Here is a 25,046-nt window from a genome sequence, read left to right as displayed (position 1 = left end):
CACACCAAGAATGCCAAAAAGTTTTTTTTTTGCTGTTTCTCGTCCGTGTTGCCTAGATTATTCAAATATTAAACCACCGTGCAATGAAACAATTAGAAATGTACTATTGATAAAGGAAGAAGTTTACATCGAAATCACAAAAACGCAAATATTAACATCAAATTCGAATAAACATGGCATAAACTTAATGGCAAATGGTTATTGCTTGCGGTAATTACTGCTATAAATCACAATAAATAAATATTTTAAATAATAAAAAAAAAACACACATAAAATATAGGAAAATAATTTGACAACTTTATCTGTGAGAAAGGTTATTAAAATTAAAACATCTAAGATTATACTTAGCTTCATGCCCTCGTTACTGGTCGCCCTGCTGTTTTACCCTCTACACGATCGGCACTGATGCTGAAACCAACGCCGCTACGTACGATGAACATGTACAGATATATCACATCACTTTTCTTGTCATCATGCAACCCAACCGACACATTTATGTAGTTTTAAAATTGTATATATCGTTTTACACTCATACACATACATCGCTTTCGAATGTGTAGCATCTGCGGAACCAATTTTTCTTCTTCACACCGACACATCTCCTCTGTTATAAAATTAATCAGTTTTCCATTCCTTTCGAACAAAATTTGCTAATTTTTTACGTTTCACTTATTTTTACACCTTTCCACTTAGTCACAATCCACAACCCCTTTTCATGCCCTCACCACACTACAGCGTTAAAAGTAAAATCAAATCTTTGGAGCAAAAGCAGCTTGAAGGAGCACATCGCGCACACGTCTTGACTCGGTTATAGATGAAAGCGAACTGAACAAAATTGGGAACTATTTTCGAAAAAATATTTGGTACCGGTTGTACGTAATGATAATGACTGTCACGCCTACCAAATATGTTTTCGAATAATGCTTTCTTTTATGAGAAATTTGAAGTTAGATGCCTTTCCCCATGCAATATTATGTATCCGGTAGAAATCAAGACCAACATTTATTTATAATTATTGATTTCTTGGGCCCCGTGCGTCGCAGCTAATATGTGAATAGTGCGCTGTGTTCATAAAAATCGTAAGAATGCAGCGCCACACTAAAAAACTGATTTCAAAATCGCGCGAGTTGAGGCGCGTCGCGAGTCTCACTGGCGCGATCCGGTTTGGTGGCGGTGCGACAATATAAAACGAGAAAACTTCTGCTGATCAACTGTGGGTAAGAGCAAAGCAGGTAATCCATTCGTGACAGCAGAACCTCGGCTCACATTGACGTATTGTCGAGCCGCCACCAAAGGGCTCATTCACAAATTTCATAACGCTAGAAGGGGTGGGTGGGTGTCCTATCGATGTTACGGTCCATACAAAAATTGAATAATATTCATACAAAATGCGTTACAAGGGGGTGGGTGGGTGTCCAAAATGGCCAATTTCAGCGTTATGAAATAAATGAATGAGCCCAAACCGGATCGCGCCAGTGAGACTCGCGACGCGCCTCAACTCGCCGCTTTTTCAAATCGATTTTGAGGTGGTGGCACTGCATTCTTACGATGTTTACGAACACAGCGCACTATTCAAATATTAGTCGCGACGCTTGGAGATTGAGAAAAAATAATTATAAAAAAATGTTTGTCCTTATTTCTGCCGGATCCATAAAATAATACATACATTTTGTATCGGTTCCTCCTTCCCATGTTTCAACAATAAAATTAATTTCAGTGTAGGAGTTTTCGAATAAAATCTAGTACTGCAACGTAGGTGCGGTGTAAATGGCATGTGAAAGCAAAAGCACCGATGACAGCTGTTTGTTATTATTGTTGATTTAGAACACGCGAGCCATTCACGCACATCACGGAGGAGCATGCTGCTCGCTTAATTGCATGTATTGATATTAAGTTTTTTCAAAGTTTATTGCAAATTACAAAAGTTTAGATAATATTAAATAAAAATGGATAGTGATAACAATAACTCCCAGATCGTATGCCGATTCTGCTTGCAATACAGCAGTCAAATGTGGCCGCTAGAAACGGTGTACAACAAGGAGAGATCGTTCCTGGAGAAAGTGTATCAATGTGCACACATTAATGTAATGATAAAAAGATGTATATTGCGATACCGATTCTTAAGATAGTTAATTCACTTCACAGATCATCGATCTTGACGAACTACGCACCTGGGTTTGTGGAGGATGCCTGGAGAATATCGAGAGGTTTTACAGCTTCCGTAATATGCTGCAGAGGAATTTGGCGGACTTCAACGAGCGATTTCGCGAGGAACAAAAAGAGCACCAACACGAGGCGGATTGGAACGATAACCAGCAGGTGGAAGTGCTTTATAGTGATTTTAGCGACTGTGAAGATTGCTACGAGATCCCGCCCACGGATTCCGAGTACGACACGGAAAGCGAGGTGGGAGTACGGGATCGTAAACCGGACGACTACGTGAGGAAAGGCTCGTACGAAGCGGCCGAAATTGAGGCAGAGTTTGCGGAAATCATGACGGAGGACTGCATGGGATCACTGGCCAAGTTTGACCTCCCTGCCATTGAGAGAAGGGAAGAGATAGCACAAAACAGTTTGCCATCGAGTAGAAATAGGTGATTAAAGCTGTCGCATTTTTTGTTGAGTAGGATTCTATTGTACAAAATTGTTTTCTTTCTGAATAATGTTACTCACTTAATGTGTTTACCAAAAAAAAATCTGTTATAATTTGTATTATGTAATAAAGTGGTAAATGCTACCTTACTTCTGCTCTCCTATTGCTATCTTAGACTTGAAAACGCGCACGGAATTGTCCGAGCCTCCGGAGAGGATAAACTTCGGGTTCGACCAATCGCAGGCCAGTACCTTGTCCTCGTGGCCGATCAGCTCGAAGATGGGCGCCTTCGGGCTACGGTAGTCCCACAGCTTAACGTGGTTGTCGTAAGCGCCGGACACAAACAGGTACTCATTGGTGGTGCTCCAGCGCACCGATTGAACCCACTGTGTATGGCCGAGATAGGTATTCTTGACGATGGTTCCCTCTGTAAGATGGAGAACGATACAACGGATAAGTCGGAAGCTAAAATGCAATTTTTCAACACGATATCAAGGACTGTTCGTACCGTTTTGTCTCAAATTCCGTACAGATTCATATTCAGAACACTAGGTTTTTGTATGGCGGTTTGGTTGAAATGTTTCGTTGAAATAAGTCATCATGTGTATTATCAGGAAGTGGCAGTCAATTGCAATTCAATAACATCTTCCAATCTATTTTATACCTTGGGAGTAGTGATGATTCTCTAGTTCGAGGTCAGTAAGACTAGCTCAGATAAATTTATTTGCGAAATTATTCATTTGAATATGATTTATGCGCGCTGTTCGGGATTTGAGACAGAATTAACACAGTGTTCGGTATTTGAATCAAAAATTTTGATTGTTGATCCATACTTTTACGTTAAAACAATACCAAACAAGTTCAAATAAACATTTTTTTCAGCAGACCCAACAGCTAACATTTAGACTTAGCAAAGAAAACCGAATTTTCACAAATATCAGCTAGTTTATGCCCATCAGATGAAATTGAAGTTACTGTTGGCCTTAAGTGTTCGGAATATGAGTCAAAACGGTACACCCCGTAGACAGGGCAGGTCGCAACTTTGTGTCTAAAAAAAATAACTTTAGAAACCTGATGCCGAGCTCGAATAAAGATCAGGAAAAACCTACTCCTGAATTGTAATAAAAAATTCTCGTGAAATTCTTCAGAATATTATTTTCCAATGATTTTACAAGAATTTTCAGGATATTTTCAAGATTTCAACAAGAAATAGTTGTAATGATACCACTTGAAATTACTATAAATATATTGCTAAAGATTTTTCCACATATTCGTTAAGGATTTCTCCTGAACATTTTTCTAACAAAAATCAACGAAGACCTCCACCCTCCCGTATTTTGTCTTTATCTAGCATTTCCTCCTAGTTTTTCGTGTAAGACTTCCTCGAAAATTCAACCAGTTATTCCGTTAAGGGTATCTTCAGAAATTGTTCCAGAGATTCCTTAAGAATTCATTGTGCAAAAGAATTCATTGTCGATGCCGAAAGCGAGAAATTTGTATCTTGAAATAATAATCTTGAAAAAACATAATCTAAACCTCTAATAGATCGACTTTTTGTTGGACTATGTGAACTTGGTCCACTCTGACTAAACAATTTCTAGGAAAATAACAATCATTTATTCACGATTAATCACGATTCATAATTAAAAACAAGTATTTATCGAGCAACGGACTCATGTTCCGTAACCGGTCGTTTGAGAACGTCGCGACCCATTGGAAGCCCACACAATAGATACCTCAGCCAGCGCAGTTGCTGGCTAGTGTAGTGTTGTTGATTGCGCCCATTGTGCGCCATCGCACCTCCCATCAGTTGCTTTATTCCCGGCTGTCATGTTAGGTTCGACAGATCGTGTAAAGTCATCTGACAATAAGGAAAGTAAAAAGAAACCTATTCACTTGAAGTTTATAAAGTAGACACGTTGAACGTGAGTCAATCTTATAGCCTAGTGTTCTCGAAATTAATATCGAAATACTTTAATTACTACTACGTTGAATTTATCGAAGAATTAAATTACTATTCCGAACAAATTAGTTGGTTGTCGGTTACAGCAAGTAACTATGAGGCGGGAGTGATTATAAACAGCAAAGTTTATTCAGAAAACGGAGATTCGCCGAAAGTATCTAAATCCTTGAACGGTCGCCCGGGACTCGAAAGTTATAAAACCCACAAACGAAGTTTTTAATACTGTCATCTCTAATAAAGCATATTCAAAAACTACGGAATTCGGTCTATATCGTTGCTGGACGCAACAATTTAAAAACTTCGTTTTCCAGACGACTCAAGGAGATACTGAACGATGCCACCATTAGCTCCACCTCCCGAACGCAGTTGTTCGATGTGCCAATCCGAAGATGACAGTCAGATGGTCTGTTGTGATAAGTGTAGCGACTGGTTTCACTTCGACTGCGTCGGAGTGACAGAGGCCATTGCAAATCACCCATGGATCTGTCCGAACTGCGTCAAGGCCTCAACAAACGAACCGCCATCCGTGCCAAGCGTTCCGCCGCCAGTGGCTCCAACGACTAGTGAGCCTTCACAATGCCTTCCCGCGTTCACATCAGCCCCGCTACATCCATCTGCCCCGTCATCTCATTCCGTGCCACCAACCCTATCAACGTTGCCTTCACAGCACCTACAGTTACCTGTTGAACTACAGTTGAAAATGCTTGAAGAAGAGCGGGAAATAGAACGGAAATACCTTCAGCGAAAGTACCAACTGATGATGGAAGCATCTGGCACAAGCAATACTCAACCGTCAATCTCCCATGCTGTACACGATTATAGTTTTCGACAACCACCATGTCATTCGTCGCCGCTACGACCAGCTCAACCTACAGCACCAGAGCTTCACATCCTTGAGGGTACAAATAGTCCAAATGAAACTGTGCTGCTCAACTCGAGCCAAATTGCTGCGCGTCATGCGGTTGCCAAAGAGTTGCCTGTGTATAGCGGTGAACCAGAGGAGTGGCCACTTTTTATTGCAACATACGAGAATACTACAAGGCTATGTGGATATACACCTGAAGAAAATATGGTTCGATTGCAGCGCTGCCTTCGGGGTAAAGCCCTGGAAGCTGTGAAGTGTCAGCTTCTACACCCAGCCAATCTGGATTTCGCACTATCCACTTTGAAAATGCTATTCGGTCGACCCGAGATTATAGTGCACACCCTCATCGAAAAGATCAACAGAATCCCCGCACCCAAGGCGGACAAGTTAAACACGATCGTTGATTTTGCATTAGCCGTTCGAAATATGGTGGCCACCGTGAAAGCCTGCAAGCTAGAAGAACACTTGTATAACATCACTCTTCTCCAAGGCCTAGTGGAGCGGCTACCGCCGATGGTGAAGCTGAATTGGGCCACATATCGTGTTCAACTGCCCAGAGTCTCTCTTCTCGAATTTAGCGATTGGTTATACACCGTGGCGGAAGCCGCGAGTACCGTCACTATGCCGACACCCTCTGTCGCTCATGACAACAAACCTCGCCGCTTTAAAGAAGATGGATTTCTACATGTTCACTCCGATCATCAATCAGGCTCCAATCCGTTACAACGATCAAAAGGCGGCTGTGTAGTTTGTCATGGAACGTGCAATGCAATCGAGAATTGTCAAGAGTTCATCAACCTGGATCACGGTGACCGATGGGCTGCATTACGTGAGCATAAGCTATGTCGAACATGCCTAGGAACGCATCGAGGACAGTGCAGGTCAGGCGATATATGTGGTAAAAATGGGTGCACCTTTAAACATCATCGCCTGCTTCACAACGATCGCAACGGAAATTCAGGACCTACTTCCACATACCCTGCACAATCAAACCAAGCCGACCATGTAGAACCAGCCTATTCCCAGCAGTACAATTGTAACACCCACAGATGGAATGAAAAATCGGTGTTGTTCCAATACGTACCTGTGATACTTCATCACAACGGCCACACGGTGCGAACATTTGCGTTCATTGATTGCGGCTCCCACATGACGTTGCTCGAGGAGAGTCTGGCTGCAGAATTAAACCTCCGCGGAGAGAAGCATCCTCTTTGTATTCGCTGGACCGCCGATCAATGTCGTTTCGAGGACACCGCGGAGAGGGTCTCACTTCACGTTTCCGGGACACAAAGTGAAAACCAGTTTCCTTTATCGGATGTGTTTACCGTTAAAGATTTAAAACTGCCTGCTCAGTCTCTCTCTGTAACAAAAATGCGTCGAAGATACAACTATTTGAAAGGGTTACCTGTGGAGTCATATAACGACGCTCGCCCCCGCCTTCTCATAGGAATGAATAATGTTCGATTGGGTCACGCACTAGACAGTCGTGAAGGTAAAGAAAACGAGCCGATAGCTACGAAGACGCGCCTGGGTTGGACGATATTCGGAACCTGTTTGGACGACCATCCGAAACCCTCGACAATCCCCCATAGTTTCCATATTTGTTCACACTCATACAAGTTGGACGACGACTTGCACGCTGCTATTTCGGATTATTTTGCCCTTGAAAGCTTGGGCATCACGGCACCTAAGGAGAAATTGCTATCAGTAGAGGACGAGCGAGCGCTGAATATCTTACAAACGAATACGCGCCTCGAAAACGGTCGTTATACCACAAGTCTACTGTGGAAATATGACGACATCCGCTTACCCAACAATAAGACGATGGCCCTTAGACGTCACCACTGTCTCGTAAAAAGGATGAAACGTGAGCCTACACTTGGCGAGATCCTGAGAAAAAAGATAGCCGACTATGTTCAAAAGGGGTTTATCCGAAAGCTGTCACCTGGGGAGATACGCGAGGGTGGCAATCGCGTCTGGTACCTCCCTATTTTCCCAGTGTTCAACAGAAATAAACCGAACAAGGTTCGCGTTGTTTGGGACGCCGCTGCCTCTGTGGCAGGCACGTCCCTTAACTCCGTCCTGTTAAAGGGGCCAGACCAATTGAAGCCACTTCCGTTTATACTCTACAAGTTCCGAGAACGTCCGATCGCTATATGTGGCGATATAGAGGAAATGTTCCACCAAGTAAAAATGTGCGTGGATGATCAGCAAAGTCAACGTTTCCTGTTTCAAGATAATTTGAACGCAGCTGAACCCGATGAATACGTAATGACTGTAATGACTTTCGGTGCCACTTGTTCTCCGAGCAGTGCACAGTTCATTATCAATAAAAACGCTGAACGTTTTCAGAAACAATTGCCAACAGCAGCTGAAGCGATTCGAGAAAACCACTATGTTGATGACATGCTAGCCAGTGTCAATTCGGAAGCAGAAGCAATACAACTAGCAGAAGATGTACACTTCATTCATCAGCAAGGGGGATTCAAAATGAGAGGTTGGATCTCGAATTCTCCTACAGTTATGAGGGCACTCAATAGTAGCGAAATACCTGAAAGAAATTTGGACCTTAATACAGAACACGCTTTAGAAAAAGTGTTAGGTATGTGGTGGAACATCAAATCCGACGAATTTCAGTTCAAGCTTTCCAAGGAACGTCATGCAGACCTTCTTCTCAACGCCAAGCACCCCACAAAAAGGGAACTTCTCAGCGTGCTTATGTCCATGTACGACCCTCTAGGCTTGATTGCCAGCTTTCTCATGCCATTAAAGCTACTGCTGCAGGAAGTGTGGCGCTCAGGAATCACCTGGGATGAACCAATCGGCGATCTACAACTGCAGAGATGGAAATCGTGGTTGACTTACCTTCCACTAGCGGGTTCAGTAAGAATTCCTCGGTGTTACAATCTAACATCAACCCATGGAGACCAGATAGACATCGAGCTACATACTTTTGTGGACGCAAGTGAAACTGGCTATTGTGCAGTGTCCTACTTACGATTTCAACTAGCGGACAGCATCAGGTGTGTCCTGGTAGGTGCCAAAACCAGGGTGGCCCCACTCAAATTTATCTCCATCCCGCGCTTAGAACTCCAAGCGGCCGTAATCGGATCCCGTTTGGCTAAGAATATTGAAGAAGGGCATTCGATCAAAATAGGACGCCGCTGTTTCTGGACGGACGCCGTAGATGTTCTGTGTTGGCTGCGCTCGGATCATCGGGCTTACTCACCATTTGTGGCCCATAGAGCTAGCGAAATCCTACAGTCGACCGATGTATCCGAATGGAAATACGTGCCGTCCAAAGAAAATGTAGCAGATGAAGGAACCAAGTATCAACGATGTCTAAGATTTGACTCAGAAAGCCGATGGTGCAAAGGGCCAACATTCATTTGGAATCCAAAGGCTACCTGGCCTAAAGAACCGCTCCGTAAAAATACAACAAGCTTGGAAATGCGACCATCTTTGCTCCATCATACAGCAGTTTTAGTAGACGACTGTCTAAAACCAGAAACGTTTTCCAGCTGGCGAAGATTACTGCGAGTTACTGCCCTAGTGCAACGATTTGCAGCGAACATCCAAAGAAGACTGGCAGGTAAACCAACATCATCCGGTCCTCTAACCCGTGAAGAACTGCTCACCGCAGAGCTGACTCACTACAAACGTGCCCAAGAAAACGTCTACGCCGACGAGATGGCCTTACTGAAGTCTTCAAAATTTTCTTACGGTAAGTCAAAGCTTCCTAAGAGCAGTCCTCTTTACAAGCTTAGTCCAAGCATTGACGAAGATGGATTGCTGCGCATTCACGGTCGCATCGACGTTTGCGACTATGTCGATAAGTATACCAAGCAGCCAATTGTGTTACCCCGAGGGCATCCTGTTACAAAACTTGTTCTGCAAGACATACACGAACGTTACTATCACCAGTTCTACGAAACGTTCGTGAACGAAACTCGTAAAACATACTATATCCCCAGGATTCGTGCTGAGTGTAAGAAAATTTCGTCTGCCTGCCAACGTTGCAAAATACGTCGAGCAAATCCAGCCCCACCGCCAATGGGTGACCTTCCCAAGGCCCGTTTGGCAGCATTCATTCGGCCTTTTTCATACATTGGGGTAGATTATTTTGGCCCCTATCAAGTTGCAGTTGGTCGGCGAGTGGAAAAAAGGTGGGGTGTGTTAGTGACATGCCTCACAGTACGCGCAATTCACGTAGAATTAGTTCACTCTCTCAACGCAGATTCGTGCATTATGGCACTGCGCAGCTGCTTTGCTCGACGTGGGGTCCCTGTACAGATAATCAGCGATCGTGGCACTAATTTCATAGCTTCAGAGAAGCAACTGAAACAAGCACTAGCCGTGGTCGACCAAGATAAGATGATCAAGGAATTCACGTCGGCATCCACATCATGGGTCTTCAATCCTCCAGCTACTCCTCATATGGGAGGCTCATGGGAAAGGCTGATACAATCCGTTAAGAAGATTCTTGCAGAAATTCATTTACCCCATCTACCGCGCGACGAAGTATTGAGAAGCAGCTTAATTGAGGTTGAGAACATAGTAAATAGTCGGCCATTAACCCACGTACCCATCGAGTTCGAATCATCTCCAGCGTTGACGCCCAACCATTTCCTGGTTGGGTCCTCCAATGGTCTTAAGCCTCTTCTACCATTTGATGATAGCGCCAAGGCCCTGCAGCAGGCTCATAAGACGTCCCAGACACTAGCCAACATTTTCTGGAAAAGATGGGTTTGCGAATACCTCCCAACGATAACTCGCAGGTCAAAGTGGTTTTCAGCAGTCAAACCCATCGCCGTTGGTGATATAGTGATTATTGTGGATCCTAAGCTCCCGAGAAATTGCTGGCCAAAAGGAAGGGTATTAGCTACAACGGTTTCCAAGGACGGACACGTTAGGCAAGCGACGGTGCAAACTGCAACAGGTATTTTTCAACGTTCGGCAGTCAACCTTGCTATACTGGATGTCGGTGCAAATACTTGTAGGCCGGAAGTACGTCCGGCTACCGGGGGGGACTGTTGATTGCGCCCATTGTGCGCCATCGCACCTCCCATCAGTTGCTTTATTCCCGGCTGTCATGTTAGGTTCGACAGATCGTGTAAAGTCATCTGACAATAAGGAAAGTAAAAAGAAACCTATTCACTTGAAGTTTATAAAGTAGACACGTTGAACGTGAGTCAATCTTATAGCCTAGTGTTCTCGAAATTAATATCGAAATACTTTAATTACTACTACGTTGAATTTATCGAAGAATTAAATTACTATTCCGAACAAATTAGTTGGTTGTCGGTTACAGCAAGTAACTATGAGGCGGGAGTGATTATAAACAGCAAAGTTTATTCAGAAAACGGAGATTCGCCGAAAGTATCTAAATCCTTGAACGGTCGCCCGGGACTCGAAAGTTATAAAACCCACAAACGAAGTTTTTAATACTGTCATCTCTAATAAAGCATATTCAAAAACTACGGAATTCGGTCTATATCGTTGCTGGACGCAACAAGTGTGCTATTCCTATACCTAAAAAATAATGCGCTCTCGGGCTAGGCATTGGATATATATAAAAAGCGTTGTGTTTGGATGGGCATCTAATTCTTCCGAAAGAGGTGCACTTTGCGAAAAAGGACCACGTGATTACCCAAGGAACAATTGGTAGCTTTTAAGATACTTACGTGTTTAATACAAGCTGCATAGCAGCAACAATTGCTGAACAAATTTTTAGTTGAATCATTAATTGAATAAAATTAATTTCCGCTTATAAAAAAGCTGTTATTCCACTTGAAGTTTGTGTTTTGAATAAGAGCTGAATAAACCTTCGAAAATGCAAATGTAGTAGCTTTTGTTCTACAACACATAAGAAGTTTAACAATTGACTGATTAAAAGCTTCTATAGGTTGTAGCCATCATTTAAGTAAAATATTGAACATTTGATTAACAACAAATCGTACAAAAGCTTCAGTGTCTTATACTTAAAATGTTGACCAGCATGATTAGTAAAACTTGAAAACAATGCGAGTATGCTTTTCTTCAAGTAAATCATATTATGTCTTTTTTATGTTATTTTCAAATGTTTCAATTGTTTTTTTTTTTTTTTAAATCAATCCTAAGACATGTAGGCGACTATGGATCAACGAGGGTAATGTAATGGGTAATCATTAATTAAATTTTCCAAATGTAGTGATCATCATCTGTGACGTTATTGATATCGGAAAAAGTTACTAACCATAACATTTTTAATGATAATCGAAGTATACATAGTAATTTAACAATACATTTAATAAGTTGTTACCCAACTTACAGTCCAGAGTCACAAATAAACATACATATTTAATTATTGTTGAATATTGGTGACAGCTGAAAAAATACCCTACAAAGAGCTGAGAAGATGCTATTTAGATTCAAATTTAAGACAAAGTTCAACATTTTTCATTGGAGTGAATAATAGTAGAATTAACACTTATTAAACATCTCCAAAGAATCCCTGCCGACTTGTCAAGATTGTTTTACTAATGAGTTGAACAAGTCATTTTTCCTTCTATTAAAGAGCCAATATTCCACCAAACAAATTTAATTGTGTGAACAGATGTACAGGAGACGAACTAACGTTTTGGTTGCTTCGCACTTCAGCTGTTACCATGCTTAACATGAACATGAATAAAAGCTGAATAGGTATTTCATAAAATCTTAATACAACATAGATACATCATCCAAGCAGTTAATCCAAAGAAGGCCAAAATAACGATTAATAAACACATTGTTCAGCAACAAATAAGCCTTACAAAAGAGGTCACACCATAGCCAAATTTTCGAAAAATGGACAAAATATTTAAAAATTGCGTTGTATTCCTAATGTGTTACAATGTTCAACTTACTAATATTATTATTATTTATCTCTATTTTAGTAGCTTTTCGCCCTTGGCGAATTCGTCACTAGCTTACTGATATATAAAAATATTATTGGATACAATCGTAACTGATGCTTTCTCAATACAATTATTCAATTATGTTTAGAAAATATTTTGAATCAGTCTTCTGACATAGAATTATTTAGAAAAACAAAAAGAGCACATTTAATATAAAAATGATTGAAATATATTTTATATTTCTATAATGCTTGATATATGGATAAAGTACGACAAATACTTAAAATATTAATCTAATAATATTATGTATGAAATAAATGAATTTTAGTACAGTTAGACGAACAATTAAATAAAAGTTTTAACAAGATAAAACTTATTATGAAACTCGATTAGTCATTTCAGACTGTTTTTACTTTGTGAATAAACTTTATTTTTGTCCAGTATTGACATAAATTTTCTCACTGTGGGCTATAAATAGCCGACTGAATTCAGCTCGCATCAGTACTGAACAGCAGCAGAGGTAATGTGCTTGTTCAGTTGTTGATCAGCCTAGCACGTGTTGATTAGACATTGTTGAATAGAAGCTTGAACATGATCAATGTTCAGCTACAAGAGGTTTATATTGGGTACTGGAAGGCTGATATATGAATTCAAGGATGGCGCAGATGGCAAGGTATACCGCTGACGATGAGAAGGTCTCGAGTTCGAATCCAGTATCCAGGTAATTATTAAAAGTGGTTATTAATTCATAGTAAAAGTATACACTACATTTGATGTATACTGTATTGATGATTTTTAGTCATTTATTTGTTTTCAATTAATTTTGTGGCAGTTGAATAAAAGCTGAGTTAAATGCTTATAATGCGATTTTGAAGTTGTAGAATAAAGTCAATATTCAACGACACGCTTTATAACTTCTCCAAATTTGTGTGAACAACGCCTGAACAAAGGCTTCACATGGAAATAATTAAAATGTTGTTAAACATGATGCTGAATTAAACTGCAATAATGTTGTTTGTTAAATTAGCATTGTTAAATCATCAATCTTTATTAGGCTAAGTGAAACCTGAATAAACATCACTACAAAATATGATTACAGTCACTAAATGATAGGTAGCCTAATAATTTCGCCAGATTTGCTTGAACAATGTGTGCGTAGCAGCTGCGAAGTAATATAATAAAGCAACTATACAGCAGAGCGTTAATGATTAATCATAAATTTAATCATGATTAATGATTATGATTAATCAAAAATGTTAATCATTAATCATAAAAAATCAAGAGTTAATCATTAATCACTAATCATAATCATTGCAATATTATGTTTTAATCATTAATCACTAATCATAATCATAAAGATTGCAAATTTTATTCAGTAATCATAATCTTAATCATAAGTCAAACATTTAATCAATCATCAATCAATCACTGAACAAAATTTAACTAATTTTACATTGCCTTCTAATGTATAAATAAATTTTGCATTTCTTATATCTTGTGGCATTAACAATGAGAGTTTATGCCCAAGGAACGTCCAAATCCAACCAAGTACAGCATGACTTTGCTTTGTATCCGCGGACGTGTAAGACAGTGCATTTCTCAGTGCATTTTTCTTCCTCTTCTTGGCATTAACGTCCTCACTGGGACAGAGTCGGCTTCTCAGCTTAGTGTTCTTTTATGAGCACTTCCACAGTTATTAGCTGAAAGCTTTCTTTGCTAAAGTTACCATTTTCGCATTCGTATGTCGTGTGGCAGGTACGATTATACTCTATGCTCAGGGAAAGAACGATACTCTTTGTCCCCTCAAGGAAATTTCCTTCACGAAAAGATCCTGGACCGACCAGGAATCGAACTCAGACACCTTCAGCATGGCTTTGCTTTGTAGCCGCGGACTCTAACCACTCAGCTAAGGAAGGCCCCATTCTCAGTTTTATTTGATCTGAATCTGAAGACGCGGTTGAAAGCTTGTGAATGGTATCATTCTACATGAAGGATTGCTGTTTATAGGGGCAGATCACAACATTTCGACCTAGCACTAGTTTTTTGACCGTTCATAAGATTGTTGTATACTTTGTACGAAAATCCGAAAATTGGCACATTCGGCATTCTCGAGATCAAAAAAGCTTTCCCGTCTTCGTAATACTTTTTGTATAAACATTTTCAAAATTTTGTTTGAGTCGCACCGTATGAGCCTACCCCTTCCTCCTTCGAGCATTTCGTGATTTGTGGACGGTGACTTAGGAAGATGCCATTTAATCATTACTTTTATTAATAATCATTGATTAATGGTTAATCATTCAAAGGCTAATGATTAAATGCCCAAAAGTATGCACTAAACGCTTTGAAGTATGCAGCAAACAAGTTGTATATTACATAATGATGATTTTTTCTCTTGATTAGCAATAAAACTGATATCAAATCTTTTGAACTTTATTACAGCAAATTTTTAATCGCAAACCGTTTTTACTGAAATTTAGATTCAAATCAAGGAAGAGCTGAAATTCCTTTAAAACTTCGTTTGAAAAAATATTTTTCCAGTGTTCCATGAAGCTCTCGTTAGGAAATTCCTAGCATATGTTCAAACTGATTTGGCCCAATATTTCTCCAAGAATTGGGTTGTTTAGTAATGACATATGTGCAGTGTTTCGTAGCATGTTCGAAAGATCACGTTTTCTAAGTATATCAAGTATATCAAAAAGATTTCAATCCGTAGACTCAAAGACATTTTAATTTAAACCATGACAGCTCACTTGAAGTTAAATTTGCTGGGGGTGATGCAAAAGTGATTTCCATACTAATATCAAACGTTATTAAAATAGTTTCAGGGCACGGAAAATTTTGAAATTTTGAGTTCTGGTTCAAACTTTAATGTAGATTCAGATTATACAAAAAACTGGATACACCTACACAAAACCTACGAAGAACCTAATGTCTAATACTTCAATAATTCCCTTGAAAATAAATTTAATGGCTTGGTTTGCAAAATTTATGAAGTTTAATATATGGAAAGCTAGGTTTCAGAACTACCAATATAGTGTTTCACTTTCATTTTGGAGTATGAATAATCAACTAATTAAGTTTTAACATTTCACTTTACACTTTACAAAGAATACTAAAAATCACTAGAAAGGCGAGCAAATACCATTAAACTTTTATATGTATAATAATAATATACTCACATGCTAATGTTTTTTATAACACCAATATTTTGAACACTTGAACACTTTCCCCTTAACAACCCGGCATATGTTCAAGTTTATCAATAACGCTTGAAATAATTGATGAAGTTGGATGTGTCGCAAGCTACGCTTCACAAAGTCAATATATTGACCACTACCTCCAGGATACTGGATCTTGAACCAGAGCAATTAATCACGATTTGTGATTAAAAACTGTGATTGATTTGTCATAACGAAGTTGTTTATATAGGATTGTTTGTTAATCATGAGTAATATTCTTCATTATCTAATATTAGTATGTATGCATACTTCAAGTGCATCTTTTCTGGCATTTAATCATTAGTTGAGTAATGATTAATGATTAATCAAAGATTAATCATAAAAACAATAATTAAATGACATGAAATGCCCAAAACACCTTTTAGTATGCAACGAATGCATCACACTCTTGAAAATTTATTTCAGTACAATTATGATTAAAGAAATCTGAATCAAATAGCTCCCATCATGATTTTTCGTTCAATCATAAATTTTTCAATCATGATTAATTTAACACTCTTCCCTTGAACCACCCTTCTTTAGACTAGGTTTGCAAAACAATGAAACTTGATTAATCGTTAATATATTTTGGGAATCGATGGGATCTGGCTCTTTAAGGGGGCCGTAATTGAATCCGGAACTATCGTAATTTACTAATCGGTACCCGCAGTTTCAAAGACCAACAGCAATCCTGATATTTACGAAATTTCGTTAGAAGACGACTGAAAAACATAATTTTGAAAAACTCCCGTAAAACTAAACATTACAAATAGGGAAAGTGTTCCAGTTATGGCTATAGTGGTTCCCTATTTGGCCATATGGGTTTTCTCGAAACCTTTCACATTTTGAATATTTTTCAAATATCAAATTGAATAGTTTGACACAGAATAAAATAAATTGAAGAAAATCTAATTATTCCGTCTAGCGAAATAGGGAACTATTATGTCCATAACTGGCACACCTACCCTACTTCGCATATGGATTAAATGGAAAAAATGATGTGAAATTTGCGATAAAATTACACGTTTTCGCAGTGAGAATCGAACTCATGACTCCCTGTTCCTTATATAGGGCGCGTTATCCCTACACCACGAGAGGACTCATGGACGTAGAAGTTAACCTGAATTCGATTTCAACTCAATAATCACACACTACTCGCCAACCACCTGTTGGACGAGATTTGTATAATGCAATATAAATATATTTTTATTATATATTTATTTCAATATAAATACGAAAAATGATAATTAAAAAAAAAACTTTTATTTTGAAATTGAAAATTTTGACATTAGGCATGTAAGGGTTAATCATAATCATTAATCATAATCACTAATCGTATTGAGTTTATTCATTTATCATAAGCATTAATCATCTAAAATTGTAATTTAATCAATAATCATAATCATTAATCATACTCTGGTTTAATAATCAATCACAATCGTTTATCATGACTCCAAACATTTTAATCAATAGTCATAATTATTAATCATCATAAAATTGAATGTAATCATTCATTACTTAATCAATCATTGCGACCCGTTAATCATTAACGCTCTGCTTCAATCCCAAGATCAGTGGCATTACGATAGCTTGAAAATTAAAATTTTGCAGAATCAGGGCATTGAAAACCAGAAATGTTCAAAAATGCGTTCAGTCAGAGTGGACCAAGTGAAAATCTTGAGTAGCGGCCAAAATGTACTGATCCAACAAGCGGGTTCTAGGCCATTCCATACAAACACCATAGAACTACCAAAAACTTCTTTCGGACTCTGGAATTGTCTCAAAGAAAAATCAATACTCAATAAGATGTATCATTCGACGTGAAAAAATCTGACAAATCACTTGAAATGTTTTTCATTTCCTCGCATTCCTCAGCGCGCTGATCTTTTTCGCCGTGTTGGTAATAAGCACTTGGTCCACTCTGATTGCATACTTTTATGGATTTTTATTGATCATCCAAAGTAAATTGGTTAAATATCTCTCGCAGTTTACAACATTCATCAGATCTGATCAAAGTAATATGGAGGTAATGTAATTTCGCATCTAATGAAAGAATAATCCTATTTTCCCATGTTTTGTTTTTGGTTCACTCTGACTTAACGTCATCACATTTCGTCAAATTCTCTCTGGAATTTATTTATGTTTTTTTTTATATACATTTTTTTGTAGGTTTTTTTTTCTAAGATTGCTTTTTGAACACTTTTTCAAGAATTCATATCTAGTTGCAAACGTCGGTACGATATCTTCAGGAAATATTACTAAGATTTCTCATAAAAATAATTGTTTCCAGAAATATGTTAAACATTGTATGCAAAATTTCTTGGTATTTTCCAAAGATGTCCTCCAGAATAGCTTTCACAAACTTCCTTCGGGTATTCTTCCAAATTTTCGTTCAGGATTTCTCTAGGAATCAAACGAGGGTTTTTTCTAAGGGTACATACAGAAAAAAGTCCAGAGATTCTTACAGAGCTCTCTTCCACGATTCCCTCACTGATTCGTCCAACCTCGTCCAAAAATTTGACAAGGCAATTCACAAATCAATTATCCGGGAAGTCATTTCCCAATCCAAGCCAAATATTTGCCATAGTGTACTGATAGCTTAAGATTAACAGATTATCAACACCCTTCGACATCAATATCGTAAATTCTTCAATAATCCATATCTTCAATCCCAAGATCAGTAGCATTACGATAGCTTGAAAATTAAAGTTTTGCAGAATCAGGGCATTGAAGACCAGAAATGTTCAAAAATGCTTTCAGTCAGAGTGGACCAAGTGAAAATCTTGAGTACCGGCCAAAATGTACTGATCCAACAAGCGGGTTCTAGGCCATTCCATACAAACACCTTAGAACTACCAAAAACTTCTTTCAGACTCTGGAATTGTCTCAAAGAAAAATCAATACTCAATAAGATGTATCATTCGACGTAAAAAAAAGCTGACAAATCACTTGAAATGTTTTTCATTTCCTCACATTCCTCAGTGTTAGCAAGCCATAATTTATAATCAATTAATCATAGCAAGGCTTGTATCCTAGGAGATTAAATAAAACATTCTAGTTTTCGCTTTAATCCAGTCTAGACGTATATAACAGTTTTTGGCGACGAGGATTACGGAATTTTCATAATGAATCCAGAATTTCAAAAATCGCTATTGGACATTTTACAAAACCAACAAAAGATACTCGATCAACTTATGCAAAACCAGTATTCTGCAAGTTCATCAAGCCAACAAGCAGTCGTTTCAACGCAGAGGAATCATAACCAGGAATTTCTTATCGAGTCTCTGTCCAGCGGTATTACGGAGTTCACGTACGATCCAGAGAACGGCGTAACATTTGCAGCGTGGTTCTCTAGATACGAGGATTTATTCATTGAAGACGCGAAGAATTTGGATGATGCAGCGAAAGTTAGACTCTTGCTTCGGAATATTAGCACGGTGGCTCATCAAAAGTATATCAGCTATATTCTTCCAAAAAAATCTAAGGATCAAAACTTTGAACAGACGGTTTCTACACTGAAGATCATGTTTGGAAGGCAGATATCCTTATTCAACGCCAGATACCAGTGCTTGCAGTTGTCGAAGAGTTCCGGAGACGATTTTTACACATATGCAGGAGTTGTAAACCAAAAATGTGAGGAGTTCAAGCTGAACGAAGTTACATCGGATCAATTTAAATGCCTTATGTACGTATGTGGCCTCAAATCTCATCGCGATGCAGATATACGCACTACGCTATTATCCAGGATCGAAAGTAATAAGCCAGGTGAAGGAATGACGGTACACAAGCTAGCCGAAGAATGTCAGCGACTAATCAATCTCAAGCGTGATACAGCAATGGTAGAGAAGCAAGGCAACATGCAGCAAACAGTTTGCGCAATCAATCGTTCAAATCCATCGAAATCAACAAATAGTGAAGAATGCAACGACGTTCCTAGATCACCATGTTGGCGATGTGGGGATATGCACTACTCAAAATACTGTTCGTTCATCAACCACGAGTGTCGAACGTGCCAGAAAACAGGACATAAGGAGGGTTATTGTGCTTGTTTTGAGAAGGTAGGCAAGAAACAGAAGGAAAACGGTAAGCAACGACTCAACCACAAAATGCAAGCGCAAGCACAAGGAGTGTTCTCCGTCAATCAGATCGGACTAATGGACAGACGGAAGTACATCACAGTTCAAATCAACGGAGTATCAACCAAACTTCAACTTGACTGTGCCTCTGACATTACCATCATTCCAGAGGACGTCTACGTTCAATTAGGTTCACCAGCCGGAAGAGCACCATCCATTGACGCGGTTAATGCAAGTGGCGAGGATGTTGGTCTCAGTCGAGAAGTAGAATGCAATGTTTCGTTCAACGGAATAACTAAAAAAGGACGATGTTTCGTAACAACAGTACCAGCATTGTCTTTATTTGGTATCGAGTGGATAGAGATGTTCAACCTGTGGAATGTGCCGATCAATGCTGTATGCAATAATGTGAAACTGCAGAGTTTACCTCAGACGGAAGAATTCATTGAAGAGCTTAAAAAAGAGTTTGCAAGCATTTTCAGTGATGAACTCGGGCTATGTAAGAAGAAAGTATCGCTCACGGTTAAATCTGGCATCAAACCCATCTTTCGTTTGAAACGACCTGTTCCATACGCATCGACAGCCAAGATTGAAGCAGAATTAGAACGTCTTCAGAAACTCGGAATCATCAATCCGGTGCCCTATTCCGAATGGGCGGCTCCAATAGTAGCAGTGAACAAGCCAAATGGACGAGTGAGAATATGTGCTGATTACTCAACTGGATTAAATTCTGCATTGGAACCGCATCAACATCCTTTACCGCTACCTCAAGATATTTTTGCGAAGCTAGCGAATAAGAAAGTTTTCAGTCAAATAGACCTTTCCGACGCTTATCTACAGGTTGAGGTCGAGCCGTCATCGCGTAAGCTACTTACGATCAATACTCACAAAGGACTTTTCGAGTTCACAAGACTTTCTCCTGGCGTCAAAACAGCTCCAGGGGCATTTCAAGAAATTGTGGATAACATGATAGCTGGTCTCGAAGGAGTGAGTGGATACCTGGACGATCTAATTGTCGCAAGCGATTCTGTTGAAGAACACATTCATCATCTTGAGTGCCTATTTGCTCGTATTCGTGAGTTCGGATTCACGCTCAAGATTGAAAAGTGTAACTTCTTCATGAGTGAAATCAAGTACCTAGGCTTTATCGTTGATTATCAAGGAATTCGTCCGGATCCGGAGAAAGTTCGTGCCATCAGTGAGATGCCAGCACCACATGATGTGACTTCATTGAGATCATTTCTGGGAGCCGTGAATTATTACAGCAAGTTTGTACGAGGAATGCATGAACTAAGACAACCCATGGATGCATTACTCAAGAAAGACGTTAAGTGGAACTGGTCACAAGCTTGTCAACAGTCATTCAACCAATTCAAGCAAATTTTACAGTCAAATCTATTGCTCACACATTACGATCCAAGGCTCGAAATAATTGTGGTCGCTGATGCCTCCATGAGTGGCGTGGGAGCTGTTTTGTTTCATCGATATCCGAATGGAAGCATCAAAGCAGTTTGTCACGCTTCACGAACCATGACTCAAGCAGAAAAAGGATACAGCCAAGGAGAAAAAGAAGCATTAGCGCTCATCTTTGCTGTCACGAAATTCCATCGGATGCTATTTGGCCGTCAATTCACATTACAAACGGACCATAAGCCGCTGATTTCCATTTTTGGCTCAAAAAAGGGTATCCCGGTTCACACAGCCAACCGGCTACAGCGTTGGGCTTTAACTATGCTGCTGTATAACTTCAAAATTGAATTCAAGTCAACAGAAAGTTTTGGCTATGCTGACTTTTTATCAAGGCTTATCAATCAGCATTCAAGACCTGAAGAGGAATACGTAATTGCAAGTACTCGGATGGAAACTAGCATTAGAAATATTCAAGCCGAATCTCTTTCAACGCTTCCAATCACACATGAAATGGTTGTAGCTGCTACCAAGAAAGATAAAACACTTCAAAATGTACTTCAACAGATAAACATTGGATGGTCAACAAACAATTTAACACAAGAGGTCAAATCATTCAAAAATCGTCAAGAATCGTTATACAGCTCAGGCGATTGTATAATGTTGTCCGATAGAGTGGTAATTCCCGGAGTCCTTCGTACTGCAGTTCTGAAACAACTACACGCCGGGCATCCTGGTATGGAAAGGATGAAATGAATAGCACGTAGCTATGTATTCTGGCCAAACATCGATGTGGATATTGAAAATTACGTCCGTACTTGTACCCGTTGTGCAGCAGTGGCCAAATCTCCAGTAAAAACAACGCTTTCATCATGGCCTATTCCAGCGCAGCCTTGGTCCCGGATTCATATGGATTACGCTGGTCCATTCAAGGGCAAGTATTTTCTGGTTATCGTCGACGCACTTACAAAGTGGCCAGAAATATACTGTACAAATTCCATGACTGCTACTGTAACTGTGAATAAACTTCGAGAATCTACAGCACGTTTTGGACTACCAGATGCAATTATCACCGACAATGGTACACAATTTGATTCCAGCTCGTTCGAGACGTTTTGCAAGAAGAATGGTATCGAACACATCAAGATTCCTCCATACCATCCTCAATCAAATGGACAAGCCGAACGCTTCGTAGATACATTGAAAAGAGCACTGAAAAAAATGGATGATGACGGACTGGAAGAAGCACTCCAAACGTTTTTGTTCACATATAGATACACTCCAAACAAATCGATCAAAGATATGAAGTCACCTGCAGAGGCCATGTTAGGAAGAAAACTAAAGACGAATTTGGACTTGTTGAAGAAACCAGCACATAAATCGTTTCAGATCAATCATCAGCAGAACTTTCAATTCAATCGAGCGCACGGTGCTAGAGAAAGAACGTTTGTTGCTGGTGAAGAGGTATATGCAGAGGTTTACGTTCACAATAAGAGATACTGGGCTTGCGGAAAAATCATTGAAAAAAAGGGTAGCGTGACGTACAACGTGTTGTTGGATGATGAGAGAAGAAGCGGATTGATTAGGTCACACGCAAATCAATTACGACGTAGATATGGTGGTAATCCAACTACCCCGGAGGAAGAACAATTACCAGTCCTTATGCTGCTTGAAGAGTTTGGCATGTATGACGAAACACCCGAATTGGACCAATTGGATCCAGAATATGAGCAACCGTTGGAAGTTCCCGAGTTACAGGATAATCGATTGGAAAAACCACCGTTAGATGAATCCGAAGTACTCATCAATAGTCCAGTTGAATTAGCAGAGTATGGCGACGCAATAGAAGCATCACCAACATTAACAAATACTGTTCTCCCGAATCCATCACCTGTAGTTAGAGAGTCCCGTATACGAAGGTTTCCTGCATTTTTCAAAGACTACAGTCTTTTCTAAGGAGGGAGATGTTAGCAAGCCATAATTTATAATCAATTAATCATAGCAAGCCTTGTATCCTAGGAGATTAAATAAAACATTCTAGTTTTCGCCTTAATCCAGTCTAGACGTATATGATTGCATACTTTTATGGATTTTTATTGATCATCCAAAGTAAATTGGTTAAATATCTCTCGCAGTTTACAACATTTATCAAATCTGATCAAAGTAATATGGAGGTATGAACACTTTTTTAAGAATTCAACTAGATGCAAACGTCGGTACGATATCTTCAGGAAATATTACTGAGATTTCTCATAAAAATCATTGTTTCCAGAAATATTTTAAACATTTTATGCAAAATGTCTTGGTATTTTCCAAAGAAGTCCTCCAGAATAGCTTTCACAAACTTCCTTAGGGTATTCTTCCAAATTTTCGTTCAGGATTTCTCTAGGAACTATACGAGGATTTTTTCTAAGGGTACATACAGAAATAAGTCCAGAGATTCTTACAGAGCTCTCTTCAACGATTCCCTCACTGATTCGTCCAACCTCGTCTGACAAGGCAATTCACAAATCAATTATCCGGGAAGTCATTTCCCTTTGGAATTGTCAGGAAACTTTGGAGAAATTCTTGACAAAAGGAACTACTATTACTATTTCCACCAAGACTTCTGAAAAAGATCTGCAACCTTCTTTGGGATCTTTATGATTAAAAAACTTAGTGATTAATAACGTCTCCCTTAAAATCAGTGACCCCATTCACACCCAGCGAAATACCTACCTCTTATAATTATGGAACCCATAAAAATAAATACTTACGATTCGATTTCGGATCGTACAGCCTCAGATTCTTGTCCGGTGAGGCAGCGATGATCAGTCCGTTCAGGTGGGAATAGCTCAAATCGAAGAACGATTTGTGTCCGCAGATTTCCGACTTGATTCCACTCAGAGCCAGATCCCAGATTTTGATGGTGTGATCCCACGAGGACGTCACGAGCGTGTTGTCGTCGATCCACTGCACCCCGGAAATGCACTCCCGATGCCCGGCCAGGGTCAGGACGGGAGTTCGCGCCTTTTCCGTGTCCAGTTTCTGTCGCTTGCTGGTCGAGGGTTGCGAATCTCCGTCGTTGCGTACGTCCGTTGACCAAATTTTGAGCATGGTGTCCCAGCTTCCGGTGGCCATTCGCGTTTTGCTTCGGTTTGCGGCAATGCAGTCCACACCGCGTTCGTGTCCTTTGCAAACCTGTACGCACTCCACGGAGTTTGCCTTAACGTTCCATTCCCACAGCATTACGGTTTGGTCCTGCGATGCGCTGGCAAAGACGCCCTTCTCCTCGTCTAGCGATATCCAGGTGACTCCCTTCACTGGGGCTATGTGTCCCGGAATGGTTAGCTTATGCTTCCCTTTGGTGGTCCAGATATTCAAGGTATTGTCGTAACAACCCGTCAGGATCCAATTATCTTTGGCTTCGACGGCCGATACCCAATCGTCGTGCAGCAGGCAATCTTGCGGTTCCGGTGCCGGATATCGTTCTACGTATTCCAGCTCAACCGTGTCCTCGAACGATATTTCCCTCTCCTTGAGGTGTTGCCCCAGAGGGATCTTGACGAATTCCCCATTCAACAGAAAATCAAACTCCACCTTACCGGCCTCCGAATTTCCCGAGTCCTTGAGTAACGTATTGATCAATACGTTCAGTTCCTTGTTGCTGACGTTGGCCCGAATCGAGTAAGGAACATCCGGAACGGCGAATCTGCGAACAAGATATAAACATGCTGTTAACCTCTGTGGCCACTCACCGGTGGGGGCACTCACTGTTTCTGCTTGGTATAAAGGTGCAACTGCAGTTGCCCTTCCGATTTGCCGGTGATTTTAAGCGCCATATCTGTCGTTGAGCACAATCGGTGCCGGATGCGGAACACTCCCAATCGGTTTTTATTGGAATTCAGTCGAAACTTTTACGAAAAACACCACAAAAATACGATTCGCGCTCCGGCGAACGACCACGCTGTGTAAGAATCGATCTTGTTTTGACGGTTTTGACAGATTCTCACTGTCGGGGACACTCACCAGCAGCAGTGATGCCAGTGCTGGATGTTCGTTTCGTTTGT

At 39.9% G+C, this 25,046-nt stretch overlaps 2 protein-coding genes across 2 annotated transcripts; one reads left to right on the top strand and one right to left on the bottom strand.

Annotated features, from left to right (window-relative positions):
* The first annotated feature begins 1,812 nt into the window (after positions 1–1,812).
* Positions 1,813–2,742, top strand: LOC110677137. Its single transcript, XM_021847915.1, has 2 exons — positions 1,813–2,084; positions 2,146–2,742. Exons 1-2 carry the CDS (start codon positions 1,947–1,949, stop codon positions 2,596–2,598), a joined length of 591 nt encoding a protein of 196 aa, XP_021703607.1. The 5' UTR covers positions 1,813–1,946; the 3' UTR covers positions 2,599–2,742.
* LOC5565845 (ribosome biogenesis protein WDR12 homolog) lies at positions 2,678–24,988 on the bottom strand. The gene is made up of 3 exons (XM_001650155.2): positions 24,751–24,988; positions 23,754–24,688; positions 2,678–3,020 (listed from the first exon to the last, which is right to left on the bottom strand). The coding sequence occupies exons 1-3, from the start codon at positions 24,816–24,818 to the stop codon at positions 2,740–2,742; spliced, it is 1,284 nt and encodes a 427-aa protein (XP_001650205.1). The 5' UTR covers positions 24,819–24,988; the 3' UTR covers positions 2,678–2,739.
* Between the last annotated feature and the right edge of the window lie 58 nt (positions 24,989–25,046).

This window comes from Aedes aegypti, chromosome 2, assembly GCF_002204515.2.
Source record: "Aedes aegypti strain LVP_AGWG chromosome 2, AaegL5.0 Primary Assembly, whole genome shotgun sequence".
Classification (NCBI taxonomy): Eukaryota; Metazoa; Arthropoda; class Insecta; order Diptera; family Culicidae; genus Aedes; species Aedes aegypti.
Note: the sequence above shows the minus strand (reverse complement) of the source record. Positions and strands in the feature narration are given on the sequence as shown.